The 23572-nt window shown below is 40.4% G+C and overlaps 1 protein-coding gene across 10 annotated transcripts in view; it reads right to left on the minus strand.

Annotated features, from left to right (window-relative positions):
* The window catches only part of FAM13C (family with sequence similarity 13 member C), a 251300-nt gene that overhangs the window by 136255 nt on the left and 91473 nt on the right, over nt 1-23572 (minus strand). For 2 of the 10 annotated variants that reach the window (XM_072823159.1, XM_072823158.1), the window contains exons 1-2: nt 10218-10494; nt 3881-3937 (exon numbers count right to left, since the gene is read on the minus strand). In XM_072823159.1, coding sequence (XP_072679260.1) covers nt 3881-3937; nt 10218-10279 — 119 coding nt within the window. In that variant the 5' untranslated portion in view covers nt 10280-10494. Of the gene's footprint in view, nt 1-3880; nt 3938-10217; nt 10495-10756; nt 11093-23572 lie in introns of those variants that run through there. The other 8 variants (XM_072823162.1, XM_072823160.1, XM_072823163.1 and 5 more) reach the window with 7 other exon arrangements.

Raw genomic sequence — 23572 nt, forward strand, 5'->3', positions numbered from 1 at the left:
GCACCGGGAGCCTGACGTAGGATTCGATCCCAGGTCTCCAGGATCGCGCCCTGGGCCAAAGGCAGGCGCCAAACCACTGCGCCACCCAGGGATCCCCATAACACCTTTATTTGAAGTCATTAGTCCCTCTTAAATCTAGATATATTTTTATTTCCAAATGGGGTATTCCCTTTATACAATTAATATCGTCATCCTTAATGCACCGGCAATTATTTGGTACTAGATTATGCAATTCTCCAGGGATAGACACTTCCCCGTAGTGGTTTTTTCCCTCCTGCTCCCTGATCAGAGCACCCATAAAAGAGATTTGGGCAAGGTTAGATAGGAAGCAATTTCTTGTAGCTCAAGGACACACAAAGCCAAGAGACAAGACCAGCAGAGAAAGGATTTCTATGCCCACTGTTCAAGATGCCTTTTCACAAATAAAACAGATTAAATTCACTAAACGACACCAGGAATGAAGTCCAGTTAGCCTCTGGGGAAAGATCAAATCAAACATCAAGATAGGAGTTCTGGAGCATGACCAGCATGCAATTGGGCAAGGTATGCAAATAAAATTATTTAAAACAGTTAATTTTAAGCCTCAGCAAGAGAAACAAAAGCAAAAATGAACTATTGGGACTTCATCAAGATAAGAAGCTTTTGCACAGCAAAGGATACAGTCAACAAAACTAAAAGACAACCTACAGAATGGGAGAAGATATTTGCAAATGACGTATCAGGTAAAGGGCTACTATCCAAGATCTATAAAGAACTTATTGAACTCAACAGCAAGGAATAAACAATCCAATAATGAAATGGGCAAAAGACATGAAGAGAAATCTCACAGAGGAAGACATAGACGTGGCCAACAAGCACATGAGAAAATGCTCTGCATCACTTGCCATCAGGGAAATACAAATCAAAACCACAATGAGATACCACCTCACACCAGTGAGAATGGGGAAAATGAACAAGGCAGGAAACCACAAATGTTGGAGAGGATGTGGAGAAAGGGGAACCCTCCTGCACTGTTGGTGGGAATGTGAACTGGTGCAGCCACTCTGGAAAACTGTGTGGAGGTTCCTCAGAGAGTTAAAAATAGACCTGCCCTACGACCCAGCAATTGCACTGTTGGGGATTTACCCCAAAGATTCAGATGCAATGAAACGCCAGGACACCTGCACCCCGATGTCTATAGCAGCAATGGCCACAATAGCCAAACTGTGGAAGGAGCCTCGGTGTCCATCTCGAAAGATGAATGGATAAAGAAGATGTGGTCTATGTATACAATGGAATATTACTCAGCCATTAGAAACGACAAATACCCACCATTTGCTTTGACGTGGATGGAACTGGAGGGTATTATGCGGAGTGAAATAAGTCAATCAGAGAAGGACAAACAGTGTATGTTCTCATTCCTTTGGGGAATATAAATAATAGTGAAAGGGAATATAAGGGAAGGGAGAAGAAATGTGTGGGAAATATCAGAAAGGGAGACAGAACCTAAAGACTCCTAACTCTGGGAAACCAACTAGGGGTGGTGGAAGGGGAGGTGGGCGGGGGGTGGGAGTGACTGGGTGATGGGCACTGAGGGGGGCACTTGATGGGATGAGCACTGGGTGTTATTCTATACGTTGGCAAATTGAACACCAATAAAAAATAAATTTATAAAAAAAAATTTTAAGCCTCAGGACAAACTTCATAATGCCTGGTAAAGGAGAACCCAAAAAGTGAAATAATTCTTCAATATTAGTAACTGAAAAAAATGAATAAATAGAAAGTCAGTGCCAGTGACACTGGTTAATATTTTCCCTTACGATCAATTACAATTTATTTTATTTATTTACTTATTTTGAGAGAGAGAGAGAGAGAGGCAGAAGGAGCAGAGAGAGAGAGGAAAAGGAAGGGAAAAGAATCCTAAGCAGACTGTACTCTGACCCTGAAGCCCAATTGAAGGATTCATTCATCTCACCACCCTAAGATCTCAACCCTGAGATCGCGACCTGAGCTGAAACCAAGAGTCCAATGGACAGTCAACCAACTGAGCCATCCAGGTGCCCCAAGATCAATTACAATTTTAAAAAGTCTAAATCACTAATGGATTTGGAAACCAGTATCAAACCATGAGTTGGAACTGTACTAGTTCATGTGAAATGCATTTCTCTCACTGGAAACAAAGAATGTTCATCCACACACCCTACGCTTCTGGGTGAGAAACAAAAGGGAGAACAGCTACTTTTACAGTAAACCTAAATGTTCCTCATTCAAGGAGAATCCTAGAACACTCAAGGATAAGAGGGGAAAAGTCATTTTTCAAATCCAAAATGACTCTTTTGATAGACTCATTCCTAAAACAATTCCAGGACTTCATTTATTATATATTTTCAAGGTGCCCAAATTTTATAATTCATTCACCTCCTTGACTTGAAAGGCAAGGAAGGTAGGTGAGGGGAGCAAAAAACCTTCTCTCTCATTACACAAATACCTAAATAAAAATAGTCATCTTTAGAAATATATTTCCAACCTGTTACTGGTTTCTCAGAATCTCCAAAGCAAGACAGTACAAGTTATGTGATTTATGCCACTATTTATTGGAATCAATCATAACTGAGAATGATTCTAAAAGATCTTCCCCCAACTAATATGTGTAGTTGTGTAGCCTGGGCCACAGCACGCCACCTCTCTGACCTACATCCCTAAGATGGATATCTCTCTACCTTGCAGAGATAATACAGTCCCTGTGAAATGCCTACCATAGAAAGCTGGCTTAAGGCCACAGCTCAATAAATGGAAGCTATTGTTACTCTCATGGGGCTTTAGCCAAGTAGTTATTTGCAAAGAAAAGACTGAAGGTTCTTTTCAGTTTCCCCAATACCTCCAGGATAAATTCCAAACTCCTTAGAAAGGTACACAAACCCTTTGAAATCAGGTCTGTTTATCTCTGGAGCTTTATTATCACTTCTGGCCTCCTCACTCCAAAAGCTCTCAAGCTTCCTGCTCTCCTGAACTGCTTGCTCTTCCTACAACTCTATTTTCTCTACCCTCTGTTGGCTTTCCAATAAGTGGCTCTCTCTGTTTGGTAGCATCATCTTTTTCTTAGCTTCATACCCCAACTCCATAAGTACACACAATAAGTCATGTACTACTGTAATTTTCTTTAGAAATCCATCCCAGAAACCTCTGTGGGCTATTTGGTTCCTTCTAAATGAATCCTCTGTCTACCTCTAGTAAAATGGTACTTAATGCACTATAGCATCATCATCTCCATTGACTGGTTTCTGGCACACAAAATAGGCCTTCAACAGTTGTTTGCTATCCAACAAATGGACTTGAGAGTCAGAGAGACCTGAGCCCAAATTCTTCCTCATAGTAGCTATGTTAGCTTGGATGAGCTATAATCCTTCTGAGCCTCAGTTTCCCCACCTCCAGGATGAGGAGGAAAACATCAGCTTCTTTTCACTTGTTTAGATTAAGCAATAAAATGGATGTGAAAATGTTCTGAGCAAAGCAAATGTGGAAGAAATGGTTAACTATGAAGGTTTTGCTATATCATAAACCCCTTGATGACCAAGACCATACTCCAAATACTCAATGACATGTTTGGTAAATAAATCTATAACCTCTTCCATAGGGTCTCTGACAGGAACATTGAGATGGGATAATCAATATTGAATTCAGCAGGCATTTTCTGAGTGTTCCCCACAGAAAAGGTACTGCCCGGGATATAAGGGGAATACCCAAAAGGGGACAAGACAAAAAACTTCCTTAAGAACTGATAGTTTATACAAGAATTTATACGCAAGAACAAGTGATTACAATTCAGAGAAATGTCTAAAGACCCCAGACCCACACAGTTTCTGTCCTTTATAATTAAGAGCCAAGCAATAGTGGGTCACACCTGATACTGGAGCAATCAGTCTGGTCTTCATGTAGGGAGACTGTGTCTTCGTCACACCTGGAAAGAAGGAACAAAACCACATCAGATCCAACTGTCTGCAGTAGCAGAAACAGCCAGAGTCTAGAATTAGAAAGCACGGTAAACTACAAAATAGAACAACCCTCACCACTCTCACTCAAACTAGCTCCAACTCCCGGCATGTCTACCAGAGAATGAGACCAATGTTATTGTGTCATGTGATTTTAAAAGTCCAGAACCAGAGGTAACACGCCTTTTTTATCCACTGCTCTGCATCACCTAAACTAACAAGATCTTGGTGAGGACCCAACTGTTCAAGCCACTTGAGGGGGACATCTAACACCAAGATTGGTGGATTCTTTTTGGCTCAAAAGAGCCTTCGCTACACACCTCTTAAAATTTCCTCCTCCTCAGGCAGTCCCAAACCACACCAGCTCCCGTTTGGCTTCCTCCATTGACCTCCAGACTTTCTCAATTCCCTTCCTCATCACAAAACTTCTGGAATGACCTAATTAAAAATTCGTGGCTCTTCTATGTTGAAAAATCTCCAATGTGCCACACCTCCTGGGGGGGTGGGGGGGAGTGGGAATCTAGAGTAGGAACATTCTGTCACTCGAGTGTAGGAGGGAGCCTTTGTTCCTGTTCTCAGTCATTCCCACCCTACTCCAGCTTGGAATGCTTTTTCCACCTTCAACTCCTACTCATCCTTCACTGCCCAAGTGAAATCTCACAAGTTCCATGAACCTTTCCCAGCCAAGTTCACCCATAGGCTACATACCTACTTCAACCTTATACGTACATGTTTACTCTTTATTCTCAAGTTTTGGTAACCAACCATATCTTGCCTCACACTTCTATGCAATTCGTTGACATCTGACTGACTCTGACATCTTTTAATTAGTTGCTAATTCCATGAAAAGAAGTTATCTTTTCTAGATATACTGCCACAGTACCCACAGTGCTACCCCAGAGTGGGTATTCAATAAATGCTTGAATGGTCTATCGTTAACTCTGGCCCCTGAGCAAGACTGGAAATAATTTAACAAGCATTCTTGAACATTTACTGCCTTTTAGGTACTCATTAGGTATTAGAGCTGTGCATTTTAAACTCTTTGGGATTCAGGACCAGTTTTTTTTTTTTTTTTTAAGATTTTATTTATTTACTCATGAGAGACACAGAGTGAGAGAGAAAGAGACAGTCAGAGAGACAGGCAGAGGGAGAAGCAGGCTCCATGCAGGGAGCCCGATGTGGGACTCGATCCCGGGTCTCCATGATCACACCCTGGGCTGAAGGCAGGCGCTAAACCACTGAGCCACCCAGGCTGCTCTTGACCAGTTTTTCTATTTCCAATCCACTATGGTAGTTTGGTAAAAGTGTTACAGAAATGCCGAATTCCCATAAAAGTTATTAAATGCTTACTTCCTATTTCTGTACCCTTCCTTGTCTCAGATGAGTTACAAACAATTTGGGGGCCCATACTTTCAGTGGTACTACTCCTGAAGGACACAATGTTGAGAAAAACCTGGACCCTGCTCTGAGAGAGTCACAAGGTAATAAGTAGATAAAAATAAAAGAATACCTACATATATAAATATAACCATAATATAATAATATTCATACTATATGAAATCATTCACAATTTTTAAATATTCCTTACTTACAATGTTACATAACTTATCCACAGAACAAATTGACAAAAGCTCTAGTACTCTTCCCTGTTACTACCCCTTTTAAATGATGTACTTTAATGAATTAAACAAAGGTCATCTAGATCCTAACTCTCTCTGCCTGCTGAAATACCTTGTTTCTGATGGTAGTTAAAAAAAAAAAATCAGTTGACATAATACTCCTTTTAATCAAATAATTAAATGTTCTTGCTTTCTCATGTTTTTGACTGTCAGTAAACAATTCCCTCCATCTCATGAAAATAACAATTGAATTCATAAGTATTGCCTTGTTCTCCTCCATTAGAGGCATTCACTTTAATAGATCATCTAAACTTTGTAATGTGAATGAAAATGTTTCCCAATAAAAGTAACCTCACTAAGTAGAAAAATCAGTGAAGAACAGAAATCTAGAGCTTTTGCTTCTAAAGAACTAGGGTTCAAACAGAGGATCAACCCTAGAGCTCAACAATACCTATTGTTTGGGAATTTGGCAAGAACTTATTTTTCTCCCCCTCACTTGATTTATTAACCTTTCTTTTCAAAGTACAATTAGGTAAAAATGGAAACTCGGCACCAGAACATACAAAATTGCGCATGCTTTCTTAAGTACAAGGCCAGACCCTAACTAGCTGATCCAATTTCAAGGCCTATTGAATGATTTCAGTCATTGCTCAAAGAAACAATTCCTAGGTCACAGATATAGCCATGAAATAGATCTGTCTACAGGCTGACCTGGGACACATACCAGTTCTTTTAGTTCAGTTGGGTTTTACACTTGTTTTGATAAATACCATTAAGTTTTACTGAATTAACATCTCCTTTATGACTCTTCTACTGATTCCTTGCATAGGAGCCTCTGTACAATGTTGGCCCAGCTGTAAAACTGGATTCCACAGTGGCAACCTATATCCAAATATCCCCACTCCTGAAGAAAATCAGCTCAGACCGAGTGCCCAAATGGTCTTGGCATCCTCTTCCTCTAATATAGGCCCAGTATAGGAATTTAAAGACCTATTTCTTTAATGATCTCCTTGAATACTCAAAACTGGGCATCTTTTAGTGCAATGTTTTTCCAAATGTAAATTGTGACCTATTAGTAGGTCTTCAAATTACATAGTGGCATCATTTTGTTATTGTTGTCAGAGAAACAGAATGGAAAATATCAGTATAATAAGAGTTAAGTGTTATTTCACAGAACTTATTTAAATAAATCATGTATATATGTGTGCATTGGATTGTGATATAAAATGTTTTTCTTACTATTGTTCATAGTAATAAAAATGTGAAAAGCACTTCTATTAAATGACTTCCTTTGAAGTGTTCATCAACTAGGTTCTAAGTCCCAGAGTTCTTGATCTGTGGTTACCCAGACAATGTATGGAAAATTTGTCCTTGCAATCACTTCTTTGTGAAATGCTCAGGGTTGTTACCTGAGTAGCACAACCACAAATCAGAAAAATTTCTGTGGTACTTCCCAGCGCACCATCTCTTTCATAGCAACTCAACTAAGCCTGCCAATGAAATGAAGTAGGGGCCACCTTCACACAAGAGGTGAAGGGATTGCCCTGAGTCAAAGGCAGAGACTTGTTTCTTAGAATAATGGTGGTGAAAGAAGTGTCCATGAGAGGTTCTCTTTTTTGACGTGGCATAAGTTAGAAGAGAGGCCTCAGATTGGTTATTAGATAAGGTGTAGTTGTGCTCAGAAAGGGGACTTCTATTTACCCACTAGTGACACTCTTTGAGAAATCTCATAGGATTGCAGCCTGCAATCAGATTGCAGAGTGTCTCTGGAACCACCTGCATTAGCATTACCTGGGAGCCCGCATGGGCCCCACATGTACCTCAGCCTCACTAGATAAGCTGGATCCCTGGAGGTGACGCCCAGGAATGTGAATTTTTAAACAGGATTGCCTCCCAAAACACACACAAAAATAACTACTATGCTTCTAAAAAAGTTTAACACTGACCTAAAGCTTCACAAAACGCAGACCAGCACTGACATGACTCCAGCACAATCACCCATTCTAGGTTCTAGGATATCCTAGGTTCTAGGATAAAGCTCTAAAAACTTGATCTTTCACAAGCCCCAATTTACTTCTCCAGTTCATATTGATGATCGATTTGTTTTGAGAAACACTGCTTTGGATGATAACTAATTCATTGCAAAATTCACTGCAGGCCAGGCTTCGTTTCAAATACCAGTGTAGCCAGGGCAACATAGGAAGTGACCATGGAAAAATAGATGAAAGGGCCCTGCAGATACAGAAGGGAAGGCCAAGGCCATTCTGATCTTGGAAGAATTTGGGTAGAAAAAGAAACGGAATTGGTCCAGAGCTGCACAGACAATGCCAGGCCAGCGAAAAAGTGAGGAGAGAATAAACTCTATCCTCGAGTTTCTCCCAATTCCCCTTCCCTTTGACTCTGACAGGGCCCAAACTAGCCAAGCCAAATCCTACCAGGCTAGACTGCCTGATAACATAACTTATATTAAAGTATTAATAGCAACTTGAGTTCACCTCCCAGGGTCCTAGACTTTTAAATTTCCATTTTAATAAGGGTCACCACAAGAGGCTTTAATCCAAAAGAAATTCTCTCCAGGTAGAAGTTCAGACACTGAGGAAAATAAATGAATGTGGCTAAGAGGAAATGGGAAGGGATGGGGAAAAAAGGAGAGGAAGTTTCCATGCAAAAGCCTCCTCTGTGTACATTAGGACCACACCCAAATATTCACTGAGCACCTGCTACATCTGTGTCTCAGCACAGTGATCCTGGTCCTGTTGGCTTCGGGGTAATGACCAAAGAACCAAGGAAAATGCTTCATATTACTGAGAGGAGGAAAAAGTGTTATATTAGGCAATGACAAGTTTTTAAATGACCCTACTCTGTGTTATGTTATGTTACACCTGTGAAGTTTTTGGTATGTTTTAAATATCCTCCTTAGATTTTTAGATTAGCCAGATGGCATTCCAGTTGTCACTCAGTACCTTTTAAAATAAATCACTGTCACTTCTCTGAAAACAACAACAGGATCTTATGTAATCAGAACTCCCCAAGGAGAGTCCAAAGATAAGGTACCAGACTTGCCCCATAATTAAGTGTAAAATCTTAAAAAAAAAAAAAAAAAAATTGTCCATGTGAAACCTGGAACTGACTATCTCCATTTTGAAGCTGTTATGCCTGAGGCTAACTCTGGGGATTTAGCCACACAGGGCTCCCAAGAGTCAGGCACAGAAAGCGCTTGGTGTTTATCAGCACAGTAAAGGTAGGACAGCAGCCCCTGTGCACCTGAACCAGGAAATCACAGTTGGCACACGTCCCTTCCTCTCTCTCAGGCGTTTAGAAAACCAAAGTTGCAGCAATCTCCTTAACAGATGTGGAGATGTGGATCCCAGTGAGTATTTTATCTGGCATATATTCTTTACGGGATCTTCCGAAGTCAATCACAGGTTGTAGTTCTTTAAGGAACTCCACGTAAGTGAGCCCAAAGCTTGACACTAAGAAAGCAGCATATCCAAACACAGAAACAAAAGGATGTGGGAAACAAATGGGCCTGGGAAGCCCTGGAGTCTTACCCCTCCATTACCAACTCATTGTGGCAGTGGGAAGACTTCAGGCTCACATATCTCTTCCCACCTTTATCTGCCTTTTAGGAAACTTTAGCAAACAGTTCCCAAGTTACTGTGCTTTCCACAACAACCTTGCAGCATTTTTAAAACATGGTTGAGTATACAACCTTTTTTGCCTGAAAAGCTGTTGAGTGATTTCTACCAAAAGGTCCCAGAAGTAAACATCATGAATTAGTCTCTCTCTAGACTAATGAAGTATAGATATTTCATAGACATGTATATATGTAAATTGTACATAAATTACATATAATATTAGTATAATATACTACCCATTGTTTTTTAACACCTATGTATTAGAAAAACATTAAGGAAGGGAGAACAAGAATTAAAATTGTGAGCTATAACTATCTAATAAAACATACTCTGACTTCTAGCCTTGAGTAAAACATCGTTATCCTCCTTCACTCCATGTTCAAATGCTGTTAGTTGCCCCAATCAGCAGCTGTAACCAGAGGACAGGATGATTCATTTCTCCTATAGCCAGATCTGTGAGGTCAGAAGACAAAAATGACAAAGGGCACCCAAGAAAAGTTCACTGTGTCTCAAAAATCTGCAGACAAGAGAGGGTGAGAATAAGTTTAGCCTGTTTATCACACACTGGAATTCAACTCAAGTCAGTTCACATCTATCTCCTATTTGTTGTCAACGTATACAGCCTGCTCCGTGAAAACTGACACCAATGTTGGCAAAATACAACAAAGCTTCCTTTCTGACATGTCAAATGGATTTAATAAAAAAAAAAAAAAAAGAAAAGAAAACCTGAGCTCCAAGAACACGTAGCTTAGAGAACTGCAGACAATTAGCTTGCTGTAACATCTCTCCCATAGCTGCTAAAAGGCTGATTTCAACCTGTAAGGCTTTCTGGGCCCCGTCAGCCGGCACCTCCCGCGGGCTTCAGGGCCCCGGATTACGGGAGACAATGCATCGAGAGCGCAGAGCGGCTGCGGGCGCTGGAGGATGCCTTCACGATAGTTGCTTCCAGGGAAAGGCACGCGAGTGTTATTTTACCGGCGAGGGTCACTTACTCTGTCACAGCGGTGTTGCTGAAGGAATTATCCTGAAGGCTGAAACAGAAGCAAGAGAACATCAGCCAGGTCCGGCCGGGGCGCCGTCTCCCTGCCAGCTCTCCGGGAGTCAGAGCTCGCACGCAAACATGGCATGGCACGGCGAGTCTCCGGGCTCGGCCGGCGCGCTCGCGCTCCCTCGGGCCGCCGTCTGCACATGCTCGCTACGGCACCCCCAGCCGGGCCCGGCCGCACGCGCCGACCACAAAGCCCGGCAGCCCCGAGGCTGCGGGGACGCAGCTGGGCGGGGCGCGGCGGGGCGGCGGGGCGCGGCGGGGCGCGGCGGCCGGGATCCCCGCGGGGGGCGCCCGGGGGCTCCCGCGGCCCCGGCCTCGCCAGCCCCGCGCCGCGCCGCGCTCCGTCCCGGCCCGCGGTGCCCGCCCCCCGCCCCCCCACCCCGGGCTGGCGGCGGGGAAGCCCGGCCGTCTGTGCCTAGGTGCCGAGACCGTGGGGCACCGGCTTTCTTCCCGACGTCTCCTGCCAATTTTAGAGCTACCTACCCCCTCTAGGGCTGGAGGCTGGCAGACATTCATCCGTCGGGAGGGAACGAGGACGGGGAGGAGGACAGAGCTGCTGTTTTCGCTCTGTGTGCGTGTGTGTGCGTGTGTGCGTGCGTGTGTGTCTTGCTTTTTATTGCCCTAGAAAAAGAGGGACCTTCCAGGAGGGCTCAGTGCACCGCACCCGCTCTGCCGGCCCCGCCGTTTCAGTCCCGGAGGGGAGCGCCGGGCCCGGCGCACAGGGCTGTGAATGAGCCCACGCGGGGCGAGGGGAGCATTTATTCCCGGCAGTTCTGGCTACTGGGGGGCCGCGGGGTGGGGGGGTGCTACGCCCTGAGTAGCCCGGCCGAGCTGCGCTCCCAGCGCTCCCGCAAAGGGGAGAGCTGGAATCCACAAATGCCCTCCCCTTTAGAGAAAGGCGGATGCTGGGGGAGGGGAAGGCTGCGGGCCCCACTGGCTCGCTCCCCTGGGGATGTTCGTCCTGCCCCCCTTCCATTGTTCCTTTCTCCTGCCGGCTTGACCTTGATAAGAAATGAACAGTCATCAGTGAAAGATGCTGATTTTGATTCTTGAATTTAAGTTGATTCCTCAGCCCCCCTTTTTTAATCTCTCGGCTCCCAGAAGCGGCCAACATGGTGTGTTTTAGTCCAAACCGTATCAGGCGGGGACTTCATTTATAACAACAAACCTTCAAATGTTTACTTTTGGATAATTAGAAAAATTACCCAAAGCTTGGTAATAAGGAGGGAAGGCATGACCTTTCAGTGTCACACTGAGGCATTGTTTCACAGATCCACCCGAGGCCTGCTTCCTTCTCTAGGAAAATGTACTTGTGTTCAAGGTTGCGGCTCACCATTGGTTAGACCTCAGACACTGGAGTTAGGTGTGAAGTTGTACATTTTGTCCGATCTGTCCAGAGAAGAATATAACCTAAGTGTTTATGATATTATTGCATTGTACAACTTTAATCAATTTTGTACCTAACCTAAGAATCTTTATACGAATAGTTTTCTAAATGCCTGGAAAAATTCAGATTATCTTGGTTCCAAAGCAACACTATCTTATAGGTTCCCCATTAATAAATTCATATATATATATATGAATCCCTAAACCACCTACTGCCTCATATGAGCTAGGTTCAGGAGTGTCAGACATAGCCTCGTCACTATATAAATGTATTCGTTATTTAGCTGTCACAAACTGAGGTCTTTCCTGACTTTGGGAAGTGAACAAGGGGTAGTGGAAAGGGAGGTGGGCTGGGGGATGGGGTGACTGGGTGACCCGCACTGAGGGGGGCACTTAAGGGGATGACCACTGGGTGTTATGCTATATGTTGGCAAATCGAACTCCAATAAAAAAATATACAAAAAATAATAATAATTCCAGAATGTGAGCAGCCTTCCAAAAAGAAAAAAATTGAGGTCTATTCTTTCTATTTTACTGAGACCAATAAAGGTAAGTCTATATCCAGTGCTCTTGGCACTGCTGTAAAGATTTGAAGGTTGTCAGTGTTCAGAAACCCCTTTTACTCATTGTCTATGGTGCTGATTCCTCGTGTTCTAATGCAGAGAATGATCATATTTTTCTCACTAAGTGTTCTCAGTGATCCATTTGAAATGGGAAAATGTTACACTTTAACTTTGAAACAGGACTTGAACAATATGAAATAAGGTGGGGCCGTTTCCAAATAACATAACAACTATGTAAAATAAGTGCAGGTGTTCAAAAATGTCCACAGGAAAGGAATAAGAATTTTCAGCAGCTCATGAATAGTATGGACCTAAATTAGATTTTAGCAGGTACTCTTATGCATTGAAAACAATTTGTTGATATAGCTGATTTTACTTAAAAAACAAAAATGTTCCAGAAAAAAAAAACCTCTTATGGGGAGTATATACAATCAACCACTTTTTTACTTCTTAGCCAGTTCTTCTAACATATTAGTTTTCGTCTTAAATTAGACGTAGAAGTTATTTTTATAGTGTCTGGCGCTTTATTTTGTTTTAATATTTTGTATTATCCAACTAGGAATAGAGCAATACTGATGAATAATCATTCACCATCTGGTTATTCTGGAGACCCCAGGTGACCAAACAGCAGCTTAAAGTGAGCTCAAAAAGACAAGCAGAAAAAAAACTATTGGTATTCTGGAAGAAGTTAAGTTTTAGATGAATGTTTCCCAAGGTGTCCTCAGTGGAATTCCAGTTTCCCAAATGGTCCAGGAAAAGAAAAAAGAGTGTTACATGGTCAAAATTAAGTTTTTGAAAGGATGTACAGCTGACCCTTGAACAACATGGGTTTGAATGTACAGACTTTTTCTGGGTGGGCGGGATAAATATAGTACTATAATGTACCTTTCTTCCTTATGATTTTTTTTAATTAATTAATTTATTTATTTATTCATGACAGAGAGAGATAGAGAGGGGCAGAGACACAGGCAGAGAGAGAAGCAGGCTCCATGCAGGGAGGCTGACGTGGGACTCGATCCAGGGTCTCCAGGATCACACCCTGGGCCGAAGGCAGCGCTAAACCGCTGGGCCACTGGGGCTACCCTCCTTATGATTTTCTTTTTTTTTTTTTTTAATTTTTATTTATTTATGATAGTCACACAGAGAGAGAGAGAGAGAGAGAGAGAGAGGCAGAGACACAGGCAGAGGGAGAAGCAGGCTCCATGCACCGGGAGCCCGACATGGGATTCCATCCCCGGTCTCCAGGATCGCGCCCTGGGCCACAGGCAGGCGCTAAACCGCTGCGCCACCCAGGGATCCCCAATCCTTATGATTTTCTTAATAACATATTCTTTTTTTCTAGCTTACTTTGTTGTAAGAATGCATATAATACATATAACATACAAAATACATGTTAATTGACTATGTTATCAGTAAGGCTTCCAGTCAACAATTGGCTATTAGTAAAGATTAAGGAGTCAAAAGTTACACATGAATTTTCAACTGTATGGAGGTCAGTGCTCCTAACCCCCACATTGTTCAAAAGTCAACTGTATATTATAAATCCACAATGCACATTACACAGCAAAAAAAAGTGTTCCTATTTTAGCCTGTTTTATTTTAGCCTGTTACTTTTTAGCCTGTTTTATTTTATTTTTAGTTTTTTATTTAAATTCCCGTTAATTCACATACATTGTAATATTAGTTTCAGGTGTACAATATAGTGATTCAACACTTCTATACAACATCTGGTGCTCATCATGGACAAGTGCACATCCCCATCACCTATTTCACCCATCCCCTCACCCCCCTTCTTCTGGTAACCATCAGATTGCCCTCTGTAGTTGAGAGTCTGATTCTTGGTTTGTTTCTCTCTCTCTCTCTTCCCCTTTGCTCATTTGTTTTATTTCTTAAATTCCACATATGAGTGAAATTGTATAGTATATATCTTTTTCTGACTGACTTACTTAGCATAACACTCACTAGCTCCATCCACATCATTGCAAATGGCAAGATTTCATTTTTATGGCTGAGTAATATTCTTTTGCATATATATCACCTATTCTTTATCCATTCACTAGCTGATGGACACTTGGGCTGTTTCCATAATTTGGAAACATATTTTAGATAATGCCGCTACAAACATAAGGGTGCATGCATCCCTTTGAATTAGTATTTTTGTACCCTTTAGATAAATACCTAGTAGTGCAATTACTGGATCATGGGTAGTTCTGTTTTTAGCTTTTTGAGGTAATTCCATACTGTTTCACTGAGTAGCTGCAGCAGTTTGCAAAAAAAACTATTTCATCTTTTTTAACCAATATTTTTCTCAAACTCTTTGAAGACCCAACAGTCTTTGTTAAATATATTATCTATTAACATCACGTTGAATTAAGAATTTTGAGGAAAGAGTTCCTGAGTATATCAGGGAAAAACTGCAAAAACAGATTCACTGGTATAATTATTTATTGAACAATATGTGAATAACCAAGTGATATTACATGCTTGTCACTGTTCCATAGCTATGAACAAGACAGATATCGCCTCTATCGTCAAAATTATTTTGAGTAAATGCGTATGTATGTGTGTGTGTGTATATATGTATATATAACATACAGTGTATATACAATGATATGTACAACCTTATTTTTTAAGTGGAACAAGGGGAAATGAAGAAGCTGGATTTGAATATGGCTATTCTATTTACATGTTAGAAGTTTCAATGTTTTACTTTTTCTATCAGTACTCTTAAAACCAACATCTGAATTTCAGATTTAATAACTATAGTTTTTTATTGTAATTGAAAAAAATATTAATTCTAGTGTACTGGCTTGACTATATGCAAAATATAAAGCAATAATGTAGTGGTCAAGAAAGAAATTTCTAGAGTTGCCAGAGTTTAAGACCCACCAGTTAGTAGTAGTTGGAACTCAATCACTCCATGCCTCAGTTTTCTCATCTGTACGGTGAAGACAATAAAGACCTATCTTACGGGTTCTAATGAAGATTAAATGATATGACTGAAAACAACAAAAAAAGGCCAGTGGTTGCTCTTAGCATCATCATTTTCATTATTATTATAATAACTAAGAATATATAAACTTAAATGTTAGAACAGGATGAATAAACTGCTATGCTTAGGCAGTAGGTTTACAGAGGGTATTTTCTTTCTATTTTCTATAATGGCTTAGTATTTAATATATTTTTTAAAAGGACAATAAAAATGAAAACTTCACTAAATGTTGATGGGCTGCTCTTAAAATGAAACGAGCTCCATCCAGAATGGCTTTGTGCTCACTTTACAACTCTGATTTACAATACTTGCACATCTCTGGAGGAACATTCAATTCTGAGAAATCACTTTCTGCTAGACACTGTGGCAGGGAGCCAGAATCTTTACAATGCCAGGAAGTCAACAGAGTTGCCTGCTTTACTGGCCTGGACACTAACTTGTAGCTTCCTATCAAGACTCTTGGGAATAACTGAGCTTCCCTGTGGAAAGAGAGGACTTTTGCCCAAAAAGATAATTTTCCAAAAAGAATACTCTCCTGAATCATTGTCCTCTAATCTTTTCTCTTACCAGCCCCAATATTTGAGGCTGTGACCAGAGAGCCCTCATTATCTGAGTGATCAACATCTAAGCTCCTAAAGATTCAAAGATGCCCAACAAAGCAAAGTCATGATAGCAAAAATATAAACTGATGGCCAACTGGTTGATACTGGTCTCCATTCAAACATCTCTCCCTAATTAATGCTAGCATATAGCAAGTCCATTGTTGTCTAACAATCTCCCTCTGATTCATCTGACAATAGAACACAGATACAATGTAAACTGATTCCAAATGAAATTTTAGGATCTCATGAAATCAGTGGAAGTGATGTCAGAGAATGGTTTGAATTGCATTCAAAACCAGTGACAAGTAAAGTTTTGGCAGTAACAATCAAAGAATATAAAATTAACAAAGATAGTGGCATGTTAATTTCAAAGGGAATGAGTTTAATATTAAAGGATTAAGAGTGGCCCTTGGAAAAATTTATGAAAATCTTAATCTTGTAAATGCTGTCTTTTATAATTATGCAATGAGTATCAAATCTAAGGTGAAAGTTATCCTTTTGAGCTATTAATGTTTTTTAGAAAAAAGTGCATATAACCTCTCCAATTGACATGATTTATTCTTTATCGTTTCCAGGAATTACAATTATATCCATAGTATAAGTTAAGAATATCTTCATAATTTCTTTACTACTTACCATGACCTACCTTATGCACCCTGGTCCTGGAGACAATTTTGAAATTAGCTCCAACCATTTGGCCTCTCTGCTGCTATTACAGCAGGTGAACTTGATACTTCCCTAGGACTGTAGCACTTGCTATTTCCTATTAGGAACACCCCAGACCTATTTAAATGTGCTTCACCCAGGGAGCTTCCCTGACTTCATTCTCTAAATCAGCAGCTTCCATCACTTTATTTTGCTTTATTTTCTTCATAAGAGCTGTTGCTACTTGATATCTAGTATGGTTTGTCTATTTGTGTTATAACTACCTCCCCCACTAGAATGGGTAGGATTTGGGAGTCTTATTCACCACTCTAACTAACCTCAGAGCCATAAATGGTGTCTACCATAGTAGCTACTCAGTAAATATTTATGTAATGAAATGGAAGGAGTGAATATTTAGCTTCATTTTTTTAAAGATACTGTTCTATTCACCTCCTTACTTTTTCTATTTACTTTGAAATAGTAGTTTCTGTTTTAAGTGATTCATTGTAAGTGGGTTTTGTCCAAGACAAGTTATCCTCAGGTAATGAGGCTTTCCTGTATTAGACATTCCTTCCTTTGCCTTACAGGGATAACAAAGAGATTTCATGCCATTATGCAAGATTGATGATACTGGCCGCCCAGAACATTATTTATTCCTGAGGTAGGGACCAACCAGAAAATGCTGGGATTGTTTGCCATGGGAAAGGATGGGGGCATCATAGTGGAATTATTGACCTAGAGCAACCTATCAAAACATAAATTTAGAGGAGAAAAACACATTTATTAGCTCTTGCCTTGAATTAATTTTCAGATAACCAAATACATACTTCCAGTTGATGTGATTCTCAGGAGTCTCAGAAGTTATCTGATATCACTGTTTTTTAGTACCTAAACTTGTACTAGGACAATTCCCAACTCTTACTTGAAACCCTCAGGGACAAGAAATTCACACCTCATAAAAGTCCTTTATTGGACTTCTCTAATTCTTGAAAAAAAAATTTTTTTTCCATTTCAGTTCTCTACTTCTTCTTATTACTTCCACCTCTGGCTGAATACCTCTAAAAATTAATCTGCCCTATCTTTTGGTCCACTGGTCACATATTCCCCTTCCTGCTGTAGATTCTCATTTGGCATGACTTTGAATCCCTTCACATCCCTCTTGGTCATGCAGCATTGGATAATCTGTGATGTCTTCTGAAAGTGCAATCACTATGCTGGACATATTACTCCAGGTGAAGTTTGTTCAGTGAAGAGTGAAATCCAGTTTTATCTCTTTCTTTTTACCATTATACTCTTTGCATGTGGCCCAAGATCAATGTAAGTGGTCTGGGTAGTTGCATCATACCAGAGACTCAGACTGTTGGAGTCAGTTGCTACTCCATATCCACATCAATGCCATCCAGAAGGAGGGTAATTGGTTTGTTGAACCAAGTTCCAGCTTTTCATATATGCCTATGAAATTCTATGTTGTTTGATCTGACATTTCATGCTACTGAATACAATCTTTCAAAATCTTTTACAATATATATTTTAGCAAAAATTATATTCACTATCCCTCCCAGTTTAATATAATCAGTACTCTCTGGATATAGTCCTCCCAGAAACTTGGAGGATACAATAAATATACTTTTATTCAATGCATAATTTTTAAGAATTATATAAATCAGAGAAGGCATATTAAATAATTATTTAACATATTAAAACTTAGAATATTTGAAATTATTTTACTTTAGGGAAGATAGGTAGGAAAAAAAGAAATGATGAAAAAGGGCTTTGGCTAAATTTTGGGGTGGTGCTAGGGTGAGAGACAGCAAAGTGGGGGCCTTAGGGTTACCAGGTAAGAGCTTGAAGACACGAATCACTTCAAGGTGAGAATGACATTTGTATCCTTTTCAGCACTCTCTTCTTCCAACAAAGTGATATATTTGAAGCTTTGGTCAAACACAGATAGCAATTTAATGGGTCATCCAGTTGAGAAGGACAACCTCACACTTTCTTGGGTACACATAAGCAGAACATATCCAAGATATCTGGGGCTCACTCAGCAATTCCTTCTTTGTTCTAGGAAGTAGAAAAGGTATTTTTCCCTCCATTATTGCTTCTACACTTTCAAAGAGAAATTTCTAAGTTTGTTTTTCCTTTTCTCATGGTTCCCTTTAGCTACTTTTCTGTTTTTAAGTCTTAATAGCATCATTTCTTTATACATGGTCTCTGAGCTTTGGCCCATGTCAACCTGCACACATTTCAACTGGTAATCACCTTTGTTCACAACAATATTTGGCATCTCTTTAAAATTCAAACCCATGGGCATTGTTTGGGTTAAGTTACTTTCATGACTTAAAACAACCATTTTATTTTGCTCTTGATTTTGAGAGTCACGAATTTTGGAGGAGTTCACCTAGGCAGTTCATCTGTGATCCATGTAGTGTCAGGCTAAAGCAGGTGGGGCTGGAGGACTGCCTTCCAAAACGGCTGCTTCACTCACATAGCCAATAACTCAATGCTTGTTGACCTCTCTCACATGGCATATCAACCTTCAGTGCCTCACTGAGTGGCTTGACCTCCTTACAGTATAATGGTCTGTGGGCAACCCATCTTCTTACATGGCAGCTGATATCCAAAAGACCATGGCAGAAGCTGCCAGTTCACTTATAGATTTGGCTAAGATGGTATAATATCTCTTCTGCCATACTCTGTTGGTCAAAGGCAGATACAAGTCAGCGTGGATTCAAGGGCAGGATAATAGACAACCCAATGGTGGAGTGTCAACAGACAAAGAATTTCTAAACATTTTTAAACTGCCACAGATAATAACACCAGATATTTATAATTTTCATCTCAACAAATCATTAATCTATACTTCTTGGATATATATATATATATATATAACAGCTATTAAAAAGAGAAGTGAGAATTCTGGCATTTTCAAGGAACAAAAAGTGGCTACTTAATTTAGCTAATTCAAGCAACAGTCTTTGCCTGTGCTGTTTTGACACCATGGCATGATGTGATTAACTATGAGGTATGTTGCAACTTGCAAGTCATTTGTCAAATATTGACATTTGTGAATAATTTAATTTCTAAATAATAAATTAGAGCTGATCCAAGTTTTTTATACTACAGCATCACTCTTTTACATGCATTCCTAACTGCATTGTTCAGTGGAGATTAAGTTAATTTAATCAACAAGTCTAATGCAAAGACTTGTTGCAGCTTTTGCACTAGCTGCTTGTAACCCTGGCACACAGATGGACGATTCCATACCCCAGCCATCATCCATCTTGTATGGCTTAGAGGAGAAAAAAGAGATTAAGAACTGCTAGCTTGAAGCATGTTGCTGATGAGCCACTATTAGCCAGCTAGGTAAAAACTGGATAAAATCCAAATATGGAGCAATTGTGACCTTTTTTTGCTCAGCAGTAGTACAGAAAAATCTTACAGTCTTGTCTTCCCTTTACTTTGTCCTTGCCCTTCTCCTTTCTGCCTTTCTCTCTCCACCCCCCAGCTGTCTCCCTAGCAGGCTCACAAATGTGGGCTCATGAAACTTAGTAAAATGTATTAGCTACCAATTATACTGGAAAAATAACTCAAAGTCCTACTTTGCTGAAGTTGGTCAGGAATACTGTTTACTGGTACTGAAAACAGCAGATGTATTTATAGTTCCAAAAGCATAATGTCTCACTCCACAACTATTCCTAAATACTAAGTGCATACTAGTATAAAATAATATTTGCCCCTGTCACTTCCTTGAGACAATGACTTAGCTCCATACTCCATCTTCCATGGATGTTATGAGCTACTCATCATATGTAGACAGTTTATGCACATCCAGAGAAAGCCACATTCCCTTGGGCCCTGGAGCAGTCGGAGCTGCTGTGTTTCTATATTTGGTATCAATCCCTCAGCACAGGATTCGACCCAGGTCACTGCTGGACCTGTTGTCACTGGGCTTGACTTTGCAAAGAAACCAACTAACTTCTTAATGGTCCTCAAAAAAATCATTAAAAATTAATGGTAATATTGAGACTTTCAACCAAAATAGTAAATATAAAGTCCTACAACCAATAGGACATGGATTATGCCACAAAACTAATTAGATATGGTCAATATAATGAGCAAAACTAGAATATTCAGAATTGAGTTACAAAGAAAGTTAAATTTTGAAATGTATATCACCCATCAGAGGTAGTTTTCATCAACAACTAAAATGTTGAAAGCTTAAATGCCTAAAGAATAGCATAACAGGGATCCCTGGGTGGCGCAGCGGTTTGGCGCCTGCCTTTGGCCCAGGGCGCGATCCTGGAGACCTGGGATCGAATCCCACATCGGGCTCCCGGCATGGAGCCTGCTTCTCCCTCTGCCTGTGTCTCTGCCTCTCTCTCTCTCTCTCTGTGACTATCATAAATAAATAAAAATTAAAAAAAAAAAAAGAATAGCATAACACAGGAAAAAGTACAAACAGGGAATTCTGGGGCCTGGAAATGCCTCAGTTCTACCATTCACAGATTCAACCTGTATAGTAAATAGCTAAACCTTTCATGACTTCAGTGTCCTAAATATAAGGAAGATAGATTTGATGGGTTTTAAAGGCTTTCTCAGCTTAAAAATACTGTGATTCTTGGGAAATGTCAAAAGTAAAGTTGCATGGAGATTTTCCCAAGACAGCAGAGGAGTAGGAGACCTTAGTTTTGTCTGGTCCCAGGAATTCAGTTAGATAGCTATTAAATCCTTTTGAACACGTGCGAACTCAACCAGAGATCTAAGAAAAGAATAGCTGCAACACTGTGAATAGAAAAGGGACCCCTTTCTGCAACGTAGGAAGTGCAGAGTAGTGAATCCCGGGTGATCAAAGGGAAGATAAACTTTGGAGGCAAGCAGCCTTCAACCGCCTACTTCTGGAAAGTAATAAGAGCAGTGGAGCACAAAATCAGAATCTGCTCTGGGGAGGCATGTACCCACCTGAAAGGCATTCAGGTGGCTAAATTGGGGGTAGAATTGTAGGGAGTAGAGTCTTAGGATCCCTGGGATCACAGAGAGACCTGGGGTACCTGAGTGCAGCAGAGTTCCCAGACATCGGACTGGGGAAGCTGACTGCAATCAGTGAGCCCGGGAATGGGCTTTCAGTTTGGGATTGCCATAAACCACAAAGCAGGGCACAGTCCCAGTGATTCCTACCCAAGCAGGGGCCTAGTGAGTGGTAGAACTGGGGAGACCCTATTTCCTCCCCTGGGAAGAGTGGAGCAGGTGCACACAAGCAGGAGTCTGCAGGGTTTGGAGATTCCAATGGGGGCCACATGCCTGAGATAGATAGGCTCAGTCACAGGCTGGGTGAGCATGGAGTGCAGACAGAGACCAGGGAGACAGGAGGAATTGACTGCTTTTCCCTGAGGGTGCACTGAGGAGTGGGACCCAAGCCCTTGGCTCAGGGGCTAGAGATTGGGGCCATTTTCACTCTCCTCCTCTAAAGTGGCATGGAAAGCCTTCAGGAACAAGAGCTACCTAGAGCAATCTGGAGCAGATTACTGAGCCTGGCCGCCTGGCAAGAGCACTGCAGTTCTACTGGGGCAACGGCCTCTCCCTCAGAAAATCAATCAGAACTTCTGGCAAGACTATTTGCCAATCATTGAGAACTAGGACGTCTGGGTTGCTCAGCGGTTGAGCGTCTGCCTTTGGCTCAGGGCGTGACCCCAGGAATCGAGTCTGGCATGGAAAATTGTCAACTAGTTCAAACTATATAAAAATTCATTCTTGGGGCAGCCCGGGTGGCTCAGCGGTTTAGCGCTACCTTCAGTCCAGGGCCTAATCCTGGAGACGGGAGATCCAGTCCCACGTCGGGCTCCCTGCATGGAGCCTGTTTCTCCCTCTGCTTATGTCTCTGCCTCTCTCTCCCTCTCTGTGTCTCTCATGAATAAGTAAATAAAATCTTAAAAAAAAAAAAAAAAAAGAGAGAACTGCAAAACTCCAGCATTAGGGGAATAGAGCATATAGAATTCATGGGGTTTTCTCCCATGATACTTTAGTTTTCCAATTTTGTGGGGATTTTTTCATGTTTTTCTTTTCTTTCCTTTTTCAGCCAATTTCTTATTTCATTATAGTTAATGCTGTATTTTCATTGTATTTAATTTTATTTTTGTACATATATCTTTTTTTCCTTTACAATTTTGGGATGCAGTTTCTTCTAACAGACCAAAATACACCCAAAATCTACTATATGGCTCTGTTCCCTTCACCTGTCTGATCATATTCACTTTTTCCTTCTTCTATTTTTTTTTGTTTTGTTAAAGTCTTTTGTAAATTTTCATCTTTACAGTTAACATTATATCCTGTCAATGTATTAAATTTTTATTATTACATACATGTTTACCTTTCTTTATAATTTTTAGATGTAGTTTCTTCTAACAAATCAACCAAAATACACTCAGGATATAGTGTATTGCTCTGTTTTGTCCACCATGTCTGTTTATATTCCTTTTGTTTGTTTGCTTTTGTCTTTTAATTTTCATGTTTTTACAGTCACATTCTATCCTTCCATAAAAACGTATTGCTCTGTTTTTTTCACTTGTCTGATTATATTCTTTTTTGATTTTTTTTCTTAATTTTTTTTGTTTTGTTTTAGGTCTCTTCTGACTTGTTTAGTGTATATTCCTCTGGGGTTATTGTTGCCATTTAGTATTTTGTTCTCTCATTCATCTATTCTTCTCTGGACAGAATGACAAGACAGAGAAACTCAGCTCAAGAAAGATAACAGGAGTTGGTACTGATTACCCGGAACCTAATCAGTACAGAGATAAGTAAGATGTTGGAACTAGAGTTCAGAATAATGATTATAAAAATATTAAGTGGACTCAAAAAAAGCTTAGAAGACACTAAAAAAAAAAATCCCTTTCTGGAGAAATAAAAGAACTAAAATTTAATCAAGTCGAAATAAAAAAGGCTATTAAGAGACATAGTCAAAAATGGAGACTCTAACTGCTAGGATAAATGAGGCAGAGGAGCGAATTAGTGACATAGAAGACAAAAGGATGAAGAATAAAGAAACTGAGAAAAAGAAATAAAAAACTATTGGATCACGAGGGTAGAATTTAAGAGATAAGTACATGAGGGTAGAATT

This window comes from Canis lupus, chromosome 4 (assembly GCF_048164855.1).
Source record: "Canis lupus baileyi chromosome 4, mCanLup2.hap1, whole genome shotgun sequence".
NCBI lineage: Eukaryota > Metazoa > Chordata > Mammalia > Carnivora > Canidae > Canis > Canis lupus.